We start from the raw sequence: 15,680 nt of genomic DNA on the forward strand, positions 1-15,680 counted from the left end.
GTGTCTCTTACCTGGATTCCAGTTGCCATCTGCAGACTTCCTTTCAATGGAATCTAGACCCTGACAGGAATTAGGATTTGTCCACCAGCCCTCCGCCTGCACCGGGCACTCCCCATCAGAATGCCTGGCAGCCAGGCGCAGGTCCCTGGCACAGTGTCCACCCTGGCCTTTCCCTTTTGTTGCCTGAGGGCTGTGTGTTGTGAGTCAAGTCACTGGGCAACCAGATGACTTCAGAAAAGTCCCATGTTCTCCGGCAGCTATTGTTCATTCCAGCCAAAAGCTGCAGAGAAAGGAGGGCACTGGGCTCAGGGGGACGCATCCCAACCTTCCTGCCAGGACCTGAGAACTAGCCAAGCTCCCCCTAAAAGGGCTCATTTGGCATATTCCATGGGCAAGTAGATACTACCTCACCTCTGCTCAGGTGGGAGATGGTAGCCCCTCCCTGTTAAATGTGTACCTCAACATCTTTTCTCCAAGTGAGTTTTGTAGTAAAAGCACTGTCACCGCGAACAGGTGGGACAGAAGGGAGGAGCTCCTTGCCTGCTTCTGTTGATATTATTGGCTCAGGGGCAAGAGACGAGACAGGTGAGAACTGCTCTTCTTCCTATGGGAATGACTGTAAACTGAGGCGATGCTTTGCTTTTAGTCCCTGATTTGTGGTTTGGGGCAGTAGTAAGAGTTAAACTACTTGCTCTTTCTAACTGAATCTCCTCTAGGCCATAAAAACTCTTCTCTTTTCTCTTCTTTTGTAAGCCTCCAAGCTCCCTTCAGGAGTTGCTACACCTTCAGATCGGGACATCCTTCCTCATTTGCAAATCTCAGCGGTGTCTGGGGGCAGGGCTGCAGTGGAACAGCCAGGAGCAGAAAGAAAGGCTTCCAAGTAATTACACTGCATCAGAAGTAGGGAAACTGGGGGCAGATCAATCTGGGATGTGACGGCACCAGGAGTCGCCTTCCCCAAACAACACTGAGGACAAAAGCTGACTCTTTCTTGCCTTGGTAAATTCTGCATGGTTTGTCACCTAAAGCACATCTGAGAACAGGTATGATTGAGCTCAACTTTCTTTTATTTGAAGAGTTTGTGGATTCAGGTCTATGGACATCAGGCATTTAGAATAGACTTGATTTTGAAATGCAATGGATCAGATTGCTTCTTGGCAGCTTCCCTTTACCAATTGTGTTTAACTTAGTTTAGTAGTCAGATGACTGTGCAGTGCCTAAGCAGATCCAGAAAGCATACAGAGGGGACAGAGAGGATGCTGTCTAAAGAACAGACTGGGTGGTCAGAGGAAGGGTGCTGGCTGGATTTTGGAAAAGTTCACCAAATAATGCACAATCCAGCCCAAAGAAAGGTGATTGCGTATTATACCTCAGCCCTTCGTTAAACCCAAAAGCTGAATTTAACATGCTTCTTTAGGATGCTGGTCAGTTAAGACCACTGTGCACTTTTTAATTGTTTTGCTGCCTGAATACGGCTCAAGAAGAGCTGTGGCAGGTATTTCAAATGGATTTCACTGAAAACATAGGATTTCTGGTAGTGAATATATGTTCTGGTTCAAAGATTTGAAATCTTAACATTTAGACCCAGTAGTCTGAATCACATCCGCGAATGAATGCCTTGATAAACTGAGTTTCAATCTGAATATGGTAATTCCACCGGAGCAAAGTTAGTTTCCTTTTTATAATTTAGGAAGGAAGTGTTTGGACAAAATTTGATACTTTAAACAAGATAGCAGGTGGAATGATGAACCTAGTCAGAAATTCTTAGGCTGGGTTCTCTAAGTTGGCAAATTTGCTACTCACATGAGAATATATATTCATGGATTATTAAGTAGCCCAGTCACTTATTAAATCAAGTTAGAAAAAAGAACAACTTCTAAGCTGAAGGGCTTTCAGTCGCAACTGTTATGAATAAGAAGACTGTGTAAGCATTCAAATAGTACTAAAGTTGAGACACTACAAAACAGACTGGCCAACCGCTACCTTACCAAGTGGAAATTAATTGAGTTTTATGATTTAGAGGTTGGTATATAAAATAATAGTAATTTTTAAAGCTCTTTTGGTGTAATGTCTGGAAAACTTCCTGTCCTTTCCTTCTAATGATGAAATGTCAGGTGATAATGTCAACTAACAACCAGCAATCTTGAGATTTGACTACTATTTTAATGGTGCATTTTTGGTAATTTGTAATTATTGCCTGGAAAATTATTCAGCCACAGATTCTCCATTGTGTAGTACATCATAGGGGTTAAGATTTCTATTTCCTCTGCTTTCAAGTCAGTTACTTCACTTCTCTAAGCTCAAGATTATCTGTAAAATGGAGTGAAGGCACTGATCTCAGTGTTTTCTGCAAGACGAAATAACTTAGTACAACAGGAAGTATTAACAGAGCAGCTAGAACATTGTAAATGCTAAATAAATGGTTTTATACATACACCTTAAAATCACCCATATAATTTACATGTTTCTTGCATTTTGATCATTTTCTGATCCTACCCTCTAAAAGCAGAAGTTCAAACACAGTAGAGAGTCCTGCTGTATGATAGCAGGTCTGATGGCTTACCTAAGGAAGAGAAGATGGAAATTTACAAATACTGACATTTCATAGCATGAGTCTACTCTAGTCTCATCTTCCATTACAAAAAAAACAAAAAAAGTCAAAGAATGCCAGCCTTTTATTAAGTGAGGAATGAGTAATCTAGTAGAAGAATCAATCAGCCTTCTCTGGTGTCTCCATCAATTTAATTTTATGCAGAGTAACTATGAAGGTTCTTCAACTTCCTGAGACTCCTACCTGAAACCTATGGTGCAAATTAGTTGTAATTACCATTTGAGGAATTTTTGCACTCTCTTTTATTATAACTAGAAACTGTTCACTTTATATATGTATGGTACACTGGACTAGTTTTGGGGCAACTTTTCCTACTAGCCAGCAGGATGGGCTCTTGGGAAAATCATAACCATCATCTCTGAGCTTCCATTTTCCTTGCATACTGACCCCAGTGTATTGCAAGTTGTTTCTTTCCAGCTCTGAGAGTTCCAGTCCTAAGTTCCCTTTATTTCCAAGGTCAATACATAAGATAACTTGCAGAACTACTTTCTTGATTCTCCAAATAGTAATGGAGAAACCAGCTCATAAAATTTGAATTTGTAAACTTTTAAAAATACAAAATTGTAACCATAGCTGAAGTAAGATAATCTCTAAAATAAACATTTAGTTGTGCCAAAAAGGAGTCCCAAATAAACTTCTGTAGCTCTGAAGGGATAAAGTACAGTGAGTGAGTTAGGAAGGGAAACACACACACACACACACACACACACACACACACACACACACACACACACAAGTAATGAGATGAAATGAAAAGAAATCTATCCCATCGGATAGGAATCCCCACCAATCCAAGGTCTGTTTTTCAGGAGAGGCAAAACTGCTCCTTCCCACTGAAACTGATCTGATATTTCATAAAGTAAGCTATAGTTGTGAGTAAGGAGAAGCCAAATAATAATTAAATCTTAAAATAAACATTTTCATTTTATAGGTATGCCTTGATTGAGCAAAGAGGTCCCACTGAAATACTTATTTATATATTTATATTTAGATAGATAGCTATAGCTAAGAGTATATAGCTTTTTGTTTTGCTTTGCTTTGCTTTGCTTCAGAGAAATACAGTAGTTTATCAAATAACTAAATGTTTGTGATGCTACAACAGGGTTCAGTTTTAACAAGTCAAATGGGCTAAATTGGAAAACAGGTTTCAGCAAATCACACTTATGTACAAGCCTACATATTTTCAGAAAGAATTTGTCTTCAAATACTGATGATCGTTGATTTTTTTTCTTTTGTCCCAAAAGAGCTTTGAATAAACCAAGAACAGTTAGAGAGGAAAACTCTTACCCTAATTCCCCTGCTTTTGTTTGGATTACGATTCACATTTGTCGTAAACTGAGAGAGGGATTGTGAAGAGTAGAAGGAACCTGCCAAGTTCCTTCACAGATACCCAAACAATTTAACTTGAGCAACACCCACGTCTTTCCAGTTCTCCCACTCTCCCATGTGCCTCGGGCTGCTTCCCATTAGCCACGGCCCTGATGTCACCACCTCCCTTGGAACACCGTCCTTGGGATATCCATTTGGCCAGGCAGGCTGGTGGAAGGGTCTTGGGTTCCCCTAATATCTGGAAATGTGCTTTTCTCTCTCCAGTTCAAATACACTAGCTAGAAGAAGAAAAGAGAAACAGAAAGGTTAAGATGGCAAGTGGGAATGCAATTAGTGTTCATTGGTGCAAATGTCTGTAGATATAATCACTTTAAGAGTAAGCAGGACATGGTGTCATCTTTAAGTATAGGAACAGTATTTATTATGGTGAAAAATTACACCCTTCAAATAGTGTATCCATTAAGAATCAATCGATCAAATTCCAAGTTTTATAAAAATCCTTTCAACCAAAACATTTTCAAACCCATTAATGAACACATTACTGAAAATTAGTTGAGTTTAGAATATACCTCAACATACACAGAACTTTGATGATAAAAATTAAGTGAGAAGAATTTATTTTTCTTCTCTTACTCCCTTGAAGAATTTAAGACAGATTCTACTATAATCTATATCCTAATATTTTCTAACCTCTTTCTTCTGTTGCTTATTTGAGTAACAGCAATAGATTTTACATTGGGTTGTAGTGAAGATTCAATGAGTTATTGATTATGAAGCACTTAGAACAGTAAGTAGCATGAAGAAACTATTATTACCATTACTATTATTGTAAACTTACCACAAATATAATTAAAACCAATATTCTTACTGTACAACCAAATAAGTTACTCTTTCATAAGATCTCTTAAACAATTACCACTATTTTACCAAACTCTCAAGGTAAAAAAATCAAAAATCAAAAACCTTCTACATATTCTTTGTTCTTTCTTCATATAAGGTACTCATTTTTCTGTTTTATATGCTAGAAACATTACATCTATATAAATACATTCTATATTATTTTGAAAAATCATCCCAGGACCAATATACAAAATGCATTTTAAAAGGTAGGTATGTTCTCAGCATGAAGAAGACAAACTTGAAGGTTATGTATGTTTATTGCATGTGTGTTGATATTGTGAGATATCTTTTGCCTCTGATTATTGGCAAGCAATTTCAGCAAGGAAATAACCCCTCAGTTTATAAATAGATCAGGTTAAGTACCAAAAAGAATATGGAGATAAACAAAACAGGATATATCTATATAATTTTTTCCTGCTCCTTTTTTCCTGTGGGTGCTCTTTCATCCGTACTGTTAGTCATTTGTTATGAACTAGAATCTTCCCTATCTCTCTGTCTGCTTGCCACCCACTGAAAAACCATAGCTTTGTGCTAAGAAAACTTGGTATAACTGTATGCCAAATAAATATATCCACATCTCCAGATGGGTGTCCATTTGAATCACTGCATTCTGTAATTTTTTATCAGTTATAGTAATTGCTCTTTTTAAACAACCTCATAAAAGAATTTTTTTAAAAAAACAGGGAATAAAGTCTTTTTTCTTTAATAGAAGATCCAAAGAAAGCAAAAATTTCTTATGAGGATATAAGCTGAGGGGCAATTTCAAATATATCTTTGCAACATTCTTCACATCTACCCTCCCACCTTTTACTCAACACTTGCCCTCCTACTATTCTCATGTCTTCTCAAACAGATTACTACAAAAAGCTCCAGTTTCTCTATCTCTTGTCCTTTCATCTGCTTCCAGTACATTCTACAGTCAGTATCATCTCCCTTGTTAATCTCCTGCCTGGAAAAAAAAAGTTTCTTATTTTTAACAGAATGAAAATCAAACCCCTTATCTTTCCATGCATGGTGCTTCATGATCTGGTCTCAACATGCCTTTTAATTTCTTTCCCTCAGAGCCTTTGGCTCCAGCTAAACCAAATATTTTCTGTTGATCAAACTCCATACTTGCAAACTTTAATTCCTTGGCTCCGTCTGGCTCCTCTCTTTGGAATGACCTTTCACAAACTTTTCTTCCTGTGATCTAACATATATGTATTTACATGAACTAACAGAGGTTTAAATAAGTAAGGAGTTTATGTTTCTCATGTTTAAAAAAAATGTCCAGACATGACTATCCAGTACTGGTAATATGATTTCATAGAACCATGGGGAGCCCAGGCTACTTACAGATTTTATTCTTCTGTTTGTTGCCTCATGTTTGCAAAAAGGCTGCTCCATCACCATTACCATATCTACATTCTAGGCAGGAAAGAAGGAAAAGGGAAAAACATCATGTGGTAGCTAAGTCTATCTCCTTTTTAAAAATTTCCATATCCAGAAACTTCCAAATATATTTCATTGGCCAAAATTATATCATAATTTAATCTTAGCTATAAGGGAAGCTGGAAATTATAGCTGTTTACTAATCACATGCTTGTTCTGAAGAAATCAGTGTTATATGAATCAGAAAGAAAAATAAGGTGAAAATAATATGTATTCATCAGCATTGATCATACCCTTTAAGACTTATTCAAGTAGACATCTTCTCAAAGAAGGTATCCTGAAGCCTTTCAGACAACTACCAGTGCCATTTACCTCCAGCCTTACTTGTTGTTTATTTTCATGATTATCTCACTTTTCCTTAAACTCTGCAACTTCATGGTGATCTTTGAACCCTCTAGTGCAGCAGGCACAAAGACAATACTTAATATTATTTGAGTGATAAGTTTAACTTTATACATGAGGATGAAAAAAGCAACTGTTTCCTGTATTTAGGTAAGGTTGTATTCCCTTGCAGTAAATTCGTGACTTACAAAACTTTTATCAAGGACAGGCAAGCTATGGCCTGTGGGCTGGATACGGCCACAACCTGTTTTTGTATGGGTAAGAATAGTTTTTACATTCTTATAAGGTTCAAAAAAGTAAAATAAGAATAAGTGATAGGGACTGTATATACCCTGTAAAGTTAAAAATAGATACTCTCTTCCCTTTTACAGCAAATATTTGCCAACCCCAGACTTAGATAAAAATGTACCATCTTTCTCCTTTTCATACTTGTGTGTCATATGTTATTTAAGGATCTGGTTATAATATCCCAGATTTTCTGAAATTCTCACTGTCCTTTGAAACCTTTTGTATAAGAAAACCTGCCAACCTCCTCTTCTCCTGTCAGGAAAAACTAAATGGCCTATCCATAAGTTATATTTTTAATGATTTTTTTAGGTAATAACGTTCTCCTGTTGCTATATAAATTATTAAGAAAAAAATAGATGGGCGTCCCCAAATAGGAATAAGCATGAGACCCAATGAATTCTCTTTACAGCATTAGATAACTTTACTCTGGTTGAGCTGAATGGAAAAAGCAATCTGTTTTTGTCTTGGCTGTCCTTTATAACCTGACTACATCATCCAAGCAAATGATTTGGGGATGTATGTATAAAACAGTCACTTAAAAGCTGTTTGATTTGAATGATGTGTAAAGTATTTTAAAACTTATTTTAATGAAGTATAAAATCTTCCTAACTGTAAGTTCAAGAAAGACAGGGAGCTATTTCATCTTCCTTGTCACTGAAGCCTCCAGTGCCTATTGCAAAGCCTGGTACAGAGAAAAGGATTTGTTTAATAGTCACTGTGTGTGCATGGGTGTGTATATGTGTCTACCTCCCCTTCATTCCAAGACAATGAAGTTTTGTTCACACTATCACGTCACCATCCATTAACACTGAGCTAATCATTATATGGAAGAAGTTAAGAAGTTCTACCACACAAATGCTACTTTTTCCATGTAAGTTCTACTTCCATATAAATTTAGAGTCCTAGAAAACAATACATGAAGAAAGTGGGATTTATAACTTTGACACAATTTCTGAAGGTCAAATCTATAGACATTAGTGGAATCAGAATCAACAGAGGTGCAGTCTATAATTCCATGGTGCCTCTCCGTCACTTGATTTCCTTTCCTATAAACACTGCATGTCCTCAAATTAGGGGAATTTCTTAATAAAAATAACTCATGTATTCTTAAGTAAAGTGGATATTCATAATAGTACTCAGTAAAGGTGTAGAATAAACTAACCAAATATTAAAGCCTACTATATTAAAACAAAAATCTCAGGGAACAAACCAAACAAGTTCCTTTAAGAGCCTTGGGACTTCTATGTTACATTTAGAAAATGTGCTGGATAAGTAAAAAAGTAAATTATAATTAAGGAATAGAAGTAGGACCATGTACTAGATTGCCATACCTCCTAAAATCAATAAACCGCGTTAATATTCCCCTTATTAAGACAAGTTTACCAAGTTAGTGTCATGGAAGCATTTTTTTCCTAAAGGCATGTGCATTTGACTATAAGTTAAAATAGCACAGGTATGATTGTTACTCTGTCACTTTGTGAAGCATTTTCTCCCTCAAAAAAATTCCAGAACTCTTACATAGGCATGATTATAAAAGTGCACGTGCCATTAGTTCTGATCTTTTCATCTAAAATTTCTGTGAGAAAAGCAAAGAACTGTTTTCATCTGGATCCTGACTCAGCACATTTATCTTTTTAACTTTTAGCCACTGTCTCTGTTTACAGCGTATGAAATACTCTCACCAGAACAAAGGTCCCAGCATTGATACGTCAACCACAAACTGGCAGCTGAGTGAATAGAAGAAGCCAGAGTCCACTGGAATTGTTCGTACTCCTAATGGTCTTGTTCAGACCCTATCTGGCTGAGATTCCTTTTGACACTGATCTGTCTTAGCAGGTGACTGACCAGATTTACCTGCAGAGACCAGAAACATGCATTGTGCCATCCAAAAAGCAGAAGTGCTGGATGACGCTCATTTGATGCAAATCCTCTGGCATGATGGTGCAGAGTCTCTCTACCCAGCCGTATGGCTGAGAGACAACTGCCAGTGCCCCGAGTGCTACCTGGATTCTGCAAAAGCGCGGAAACTTCTTGTCGAAGCTCTTGATGTGAACATTTGTATTAAAGGCTTGACGTTTGACAGAAAAAAGGTAATTATCTTTAAATTATCTCTCCCAAGTTAAACGAAGGTGTTAGACTCTGACAATTTTTAAAATGAGTTTACATTTGATTATATATATATGACTATATATATAAACCTGTTAGTATAGAACTTGGTGCAATGTAAGCATGCTCAGGAAGTAGAAGCATCTGTTGTTATTTCTTTATTACCGCTACTACTATTTTTAATAAATATTACCATACAGCTCATTCTTTTGGTTAGTGACCAGAAAGGTTCTCCTCTCCTCTCTCTGGTCTCCCTCTGACTCGAGGACTTTATCCGCAGGGTTCACTGCTTGCTAGCCTTGTGACCTAAGAAATATTATTTACTCTGATACTCCTCACCTGAAAAATGTGAATAGCGCCTTCTCCCTGGAGATGCATGAGGACTAAATAAGTATGTTTATAATGCTTATTAAGAGTAGGCACTCAAAATGGTGCTATTTTGGTTATTCTTCCTGTCACATCTTCAGCATTACTATTTTGGAGAGTCTTGGCAGGAATAGTAAGTGATAGCTAACATTAAGTCATCGTAGAAAGTTTGGGAACCACAGGTTTAGAGGATATAGAATAAGAATTTTCAGATCTAGCCAGTTCTTATTCTTGTGTGATATTTAAAGAGCCTCAGACCTCAGACATATCTCCTTGCTTTCAGTTCCCTTGTTTTTCAAAAGCTGATTCTATGCATGTAAGTATGTAAATTTCAATTAAAAAAAGGGGCTAATCAGATTCCCTGATTATCTTAAGTAGCATTCAGACACAGAGCAATAGTGGAGAACTGAAGTATATAGAAAACAGTATACATATAGATGATCTTTGCTTTCTGTGTTATAAGGTTCACATCATGTGGCCAAATGAACATTACAGTGAATTTGAAGCTGATTGGCTGAAGAAAAGATGCTTTTCACAGCAGGCCAGAGAAAAACTCCAAAGAGAATTGTTTTTGCCAGGTAACTTTGCTACGGTCTTCAATGTCTTTTAAAACTCATATGATAAGAAATGTGCTCAGAAACAAATTCAGACCTTTGTGCTTTGGTTAAAATACTATCGTAGTTTATGTGGGATGTTTAATGATTTACCAACGCAGATCATCTGGGTTGAGAGGAAAAGAAATAAAGCAGTTCTAGATATTCTACAGAGACAGGAAGAACAGAAATGTGGCAAACTGGTATTTTTTTGTCATCTAAAGTGAAACCTGGCACAGCACAGACACTCCATAAATGCTCACTGCAAAGAACTGGGATGACCAGAGGCAGACTTGTCCTTTCCTAATAATTTTATCTAAGGCCAGAATCACACAAAATCACCAAAGCAGGAATCCCTAACCTAGTAGTGACAGATAAAACTGTAATCCACAAACTCTATGAGATGATATACCCGACATAGAGTGTGCATGTGTGTGAGTATGTTTGTATGCAGGTATGCACACATGTGCTCAGCAAATTTGCTTGGGGAGACTTTACATGGGTCTCAAGGATCTGAGACAACATAAATGTTCAGAAAATCTGCAAGAGATAGGTTGAGTGGAAAAAGAAGATTGTATTACTGATTTGTTGACAGAAGAAAACAAATAATACAGGGAAAAGGTTATTTTTAAATTATGACTTTTAGGAGATAAAAAATAGAGTTCAAGCAGAGGCACTGGGGAGAAGTGGGAAGTGTTAATAATTCATTTTCTGTATACTTTGATGATTGGTATCATAAAATTATGTGCATCAAAGGCAAATTCTAAAAATGTGATGATTTTAATGTAGAATCTTGACTTACTAGAATGTTGACTTCTACAAACACACCAACAAGACAAGTTTCCCTGAATTTTTTTCCCACTGTTAGCCAGATATGTTGAACTACCCTCCCTTTGAGCAAATGACCAGCCTTGTTGAACTTTCTAACACCTCTTCTGGGAATTCTGGGTCAAACAGCAAGATAGATGTTTCTTTCACCTTACATATCTTTCAATCTGAAATTCTCAAACAGGTGCAGTAATTATCCCTGGGTCTAAACCCTAGACTTAGAACAGTTTACTGGGTGTAGAGACATTACAAATTAGTCAGCTTGAACCACATAGCTTCCCCTTGCCCTGTGGTTATCAATGGGGTATCATACTCTCCCTTCCTGTTCAAGCAGAGGCCAGTCTTGTCAAGAACTAGATTCTTTCACTCCTTTAGTCGTGCCATTCTGATAACTGACAAGGTTTGCTCTAGTGCTTTCTGTCAAAACCTCTAGGAGTCCATTTTCCTCTTCATCTAGCCCAGGTGGCTGGTGGAATCACCTTCCCGCAGTGAGTACTTTGCTAGATTCTTAAGGAGTCTCCAATTACGTAACTGAGTAGCAATTGTTCGGGTCAAACAGCAGTATCAGGAATGTATTATTGTTTTTTATTTATTTTAGATTTCTTCTGGGACTCAAAATATTTTTCCTTAACTCTGTCCTAATTTTGTAATCCTATTGGATTTTACTTTAATTTCCTGCAAGTTATTCTTCTGATTATTTCAGGGAATAAATGCCAACTTTTTATTATTACAGCTTAAGCTTTTAAGCATTGTAAAAGGATATGGCCATCCCCCTTTAATATTTCTTGCTGAATGCAGTTTTTATAGATTACATCTCTCAGTACTAGCAGGCAGTAGCAAAATGGAAATGACACTACACACCATTTAGTGGAAAAAACTGGTCACACTGACAGACTGCAATCATGAATAATATAAGGAGAACTGGCTGCTATTTAGACACTGGAAAATATTTTAATGGTTTAAAACAAGGTCAGATTGTTTAAATACATTCTCAAACTGTGCATTTGGTAGATTAAAGAAGAAAGTAATGGGCAACTTTTGGAATATTGCCTCTGGTGTTTTGCCTGCAGAACTTGACACCTTATTTCACTGCCCTTGAATATTTTTAAGCATTTGTATTCTAGAACATGTAAACTAACTCAGTTACATTCACGAAAGGATTTTGTTTTGAGTCCTCAGTGGCAGTTTCCTCTTCTGCTCTTTCCTTAGAGTGAGAAAAGCCTTTTAAAATCTGGCATCAAGATGCAGACCACTTTTCCTTGATCTTCCCTTGGCACTAGATGTTGGACTCAAAAATAAAGAGACAAATGATAATCAGCCAGAAAAAAGTCTTGTCATGGGACAGTCACAGCTGGAAGGAAGACATGGATAATAATCATACCCTCATAAATTTCTATTCAGTTGCACATATCTTAGGCACCTATTTTATGCCAGAAACTCTGTAAGAAAACACCAAGTTAAAAAAAAGACATGGATTCTTTCCTGAGGAAAGTCTAGGAAGGGATGCAAGCAATGAAAACAAAAAAAGTATAATACATTATTTTAAGTAGATTAAAGCATGCCTAAAAGGTTAATTATACCATAGAGGAAGGAATCTGAAGAAATGAGGAAATTACCCTCAGAAGGGAAGTAATACTTGAGCTGGAATCAGTTTGAAGAATTTCAGTTTTGAAGAATCAGTTTGTCAGACAAAGAGAGAAGCTAAGGTAATTCTTGACAGAGAAAAGGTTATGTAGAAAATCATAAAAGTGTAAAAAGTAGCAGGATAGATTTAGGAAACTTCAGTTAATTTAATATCAGTGAAGTTATAATTGTAGACAACAGAGAAGACAGGGCCAAACCATGAAGTGGCCTAAGTGCCCTGCTAGGAAGCTTAGTCCTGAACCTTCAGGCAAGCAAGGTTTCTCACCACAGAGCTCAGGTGTGTTCCGTTCCACCAGTATCTCAGGTTCATTCTTTTCCTATAAAGCCAGAGAAATGAGCTCAAGATCTTGGTAAGTTTAAGAAGATTGCTTTATTTTTTTTAGAACATTTTACACCTTCAGAGTTATGCTTTTCTAATTTTGACCAGCATGTAATTTCTCAATTGCCTGCAAGTTTGTGAATATCTCTGTAGCTTCCCTTTTCTCTTGTTGCATCCTACCCTCCTCCAGTGTACCCCTTTGGTTTTTTGGGTTGAATTTATCTTACAGAAAAGAGTGAGGTGATCAGATCTGTGTTGTCGATAGGTCTTGGCCCCAGCTGTCTGTGTTGGCTAGTCTGACATGAGGAGATACTGGGAGCATAGCACAGCCTAGAATAGTCCTGTAAGAGACACTGAGGACTTAAACTTGGAAGTTTCAGAAAGGATGTCATAGAATTTGTATTCAAGAGAAACATATTCACTTGTAGGACAAGAGGTTGCTGGCCCTGTTTTCTAATCTCCACCAATTTAGAACTTGACCTCTAAAGCCTAGAATATGAACATTTCCAAACATAAGGATGAAAATTGAAGACCTCAATAAAACTTTGGGAATATGGAGCTTTTTATGTAATTGTATTTTAGCTCCCATGTGAAATTCACATAATTATATGCTCATTTTTGTGACTAATTCTTAGATGCAAAATTTCCAAAATATAAAAGATAGGACTAAAATTTTTAAAAAAACAGTACAGAGAATGATGTTATATATATGAACACAAATATTTGTTCTTTTTGACATTTAGTGTCAGAATGAATGTTTATTTTCCTACCCATCTCTTTGAATTGATACTGAAATATTTGCATATTATTTTCTGACTTAGCAATATGTGTTATTACAAATTGAAACTTAAAAGGTAATTTGAAGAAAATCTATTTTCCACGGAAGCAGTCTGCTCAGTTTTCTCAGCAATCCTGGGACTGAATACACTGCACAGTCAGAAAAGAACATTTCCCCTCTATTCAATACGCCTGTCTCATAGCAGAGCAAGTTTTCACCTATCTATTTAATCAGATTACAACCCTTCAATCCAAAGCTATAACCCCCTCTTTTATTTCAAAAGGAGCATGCCGCAAGAGGGAATAAAAACTCAGAAGAACTGTCACAGCCCTCTGAAAACCCTGTGCTTTGCACACACAAAAAAACCCCTTTCTTGCAGAGGGCCATGTGCTTCCTTGCAGATGAAGATTTTTATCATAGTGCAAAGAACAGAGTTAGTTTAGTACAGGGGCTATTTTTATAGAAATTTGTCAAAAAAACAAAACTCACTGTTTTTTAAAATTAGTAATAAGCACATTAAGTATGTTTTACTTAATGTGATACTTCCTTGCATGTGATAGTTCACCCCTGTCTCTAAGCCTTGCCCCATCCTTCACCCATTCTAGAACCCCAGAGGTGGGAGTCTACCATGCAAGTCAGGGATGAAGTGAGGGTATTTGTTTCACATATTAGTCAGCAAAAAGCTTGTAGGTTGTTTTGTTCAGGCTGCCTTAAAATGTCCCAACTGTAGCAGGGTTGCCAGATAAGAATGGCTTCAGAACAGTTCTGTTAAAAAAAACTCCATCAGAGCAATCAAGCAACCTCATCATGTACCCAGATGCATTCCCTTTCCAGGGAAGGCCTGACACAGATTCCTTCCCTGAGGCCACTCAGGCTCACACTCGGATGCACAGATGGAAAAATAGCTCAAAGTTTTCATATGTTTTAAGAAGCAAGTCTTATTCTGTTTTGCCTTCATATGTGAAATGGACCATTGACTTTCAGAGAATGTCTTTCAGGTTTTGACGAAATGAATACATCTTGATGATACTTATGGTAGCCTAAGGGCCTGTGAGTTTATGAATACATGTTTTGCCTCATTTTTCCTTTGTGCCATATTGATATACTGCAATGTGTCCTATTCTTTTTTGAATTACATATTATTTATTGTCTCACTCAATTTCTGCATTGTACTTGGTATACTTGGGCATAATATCTAAACGGCCTAATGTCCCCACATGGGATGAGGACACCTGCATCCTGTAAGTCCAAGATGGGAGATTCACATCCTCCAAAGTGCTTTGCTGTGCCCTAAATCCAGCAGATGCCACTAATCTGGAGGATGTTCATACCCCCATCTGCCTTATTTTTGGTTTCACTTGTAAACTCTACATATAATCCTCTTACTTTAAAACATTCTTAGGTAAGAGACATTAATTATACTCTTTAAACAGTTATTTTTTTGGTGGTTAACAGCTTCATAAAACAAAATATTATGGCATCATCCAATGTTAACACAAAACAAGACTTTGAAAAGCTCATGCCTTTCAAAGCCTTGAAAAAATCTAAGGTTATTTTTTGGAACCTAAAGCAAAACTTTTTCAAAGAAGAATTATTATAGTCCATCTCCTTTTCATATTTTTTTCAGTATACTTGCCACATCAAAAATTAAGGAAAATATACTTGCTTTTCTTACTCTTGGAAAAGTAGTTTCCTGTAGTTACACCAAAGTAAATTTCTTTTCCTCTTTTTCTAAAGAGAGTAAAAATAGAATAGACTTTCTTCAATGAGTAAAAAGCCTCCTTTTCTCTCAAATCAGGCTTATTTTTTCTTGCAGCCCAGGAGTGAGTTTTATAACACTAGCAGCTGGACTGAAAATTTAGAATTTATAAATTTAGAAAATTCCAAAGGATGGCAATTTCAAAAAGTGAAGTTGGATTGCTTTATATGCTGGCTTCATTTTTACCAAACCTACACATAAGTTATAAATTTAGCCTGCCATTTTTGCAAGTGCCTACACATCAAGAGATTCAACAGCCAAAAAAATACTAAACTGATTAAAAAACTCTTCCTTCCCACTTCTGGTTCCACTTGGGCTTCTTCAAGATGGCAGAACATTAAATGACACAACTTTAGTTTGGGGAGAATAGATATCTTCATCACTTG

The 15,680-nt window shown here is 36.8% G+C and overlaps 1 protein-coding gene and 1 long non-coding RNA gene across 3 annotated transcripts in view; one reads left to right on the top strand and one right to left on the bottom strand.

The window, feature by feature from the left end:
* Positions 1–796: 796 nt before the first annotated feature.
* The window catches only part of BBOX1 (gamma-butyrobetaine hydroxylase 1), a 54,154-nt gene continuing 39,270 nt past the window's right edge, over positions 797–15,680 (top strand). Inside the window, exons 1-3 of the mRNA XM_036879073.2 lie at positions 797–1,043; positions 8,738–8,991; positions 9,837–9,951. Of these exons, the coding sequence (XP_036734968.1) occupies positions 8,773–8,991; positions 9,837–9,951 (334 nt within the window). The 5' untranslated portion in view covers positions 797–1,043; positions 8,738–8,772. The remainder of the gene's footprint in view (positions 1,044–8,737; positions 8,992–9,836; positions 9,952–15,680) is intronic.
* Positions 1,056–9,643, bottom strand: LOC130684910 (uncharacterized). Of its 2 annotated transcripts, none has more exons than XR_008999268.1 (3): positions 9,201–9,643; positions 6,176–6,665; positions 1,056–4,218 (listed from the first exon to the last, which is right to left on the bottom strand). It is a non-coding gene; the product is annotated as an uncharacterized LOC130684910 (long non-coding RNA). The 2 variants fall into 2 exon arrangements; XR_008999267.1 differs by lacking the exon at positions 9,201–9,643 and adding an exon at positions 8,584–8,686.

This window comes from Manis pentadactyla, chromosome 9 (genome assembly GCF_030020395.1).
Source record: "Manis pentadactyla isolate mManPen7 chromosome 9, mManPen7.hap1, whole genome shotgun sequence".
NCBI lineage: Eukaryota > Metazoa > Chordata > Mammalia > Pholidota > Manidae > Manis > Manis pentadactyla.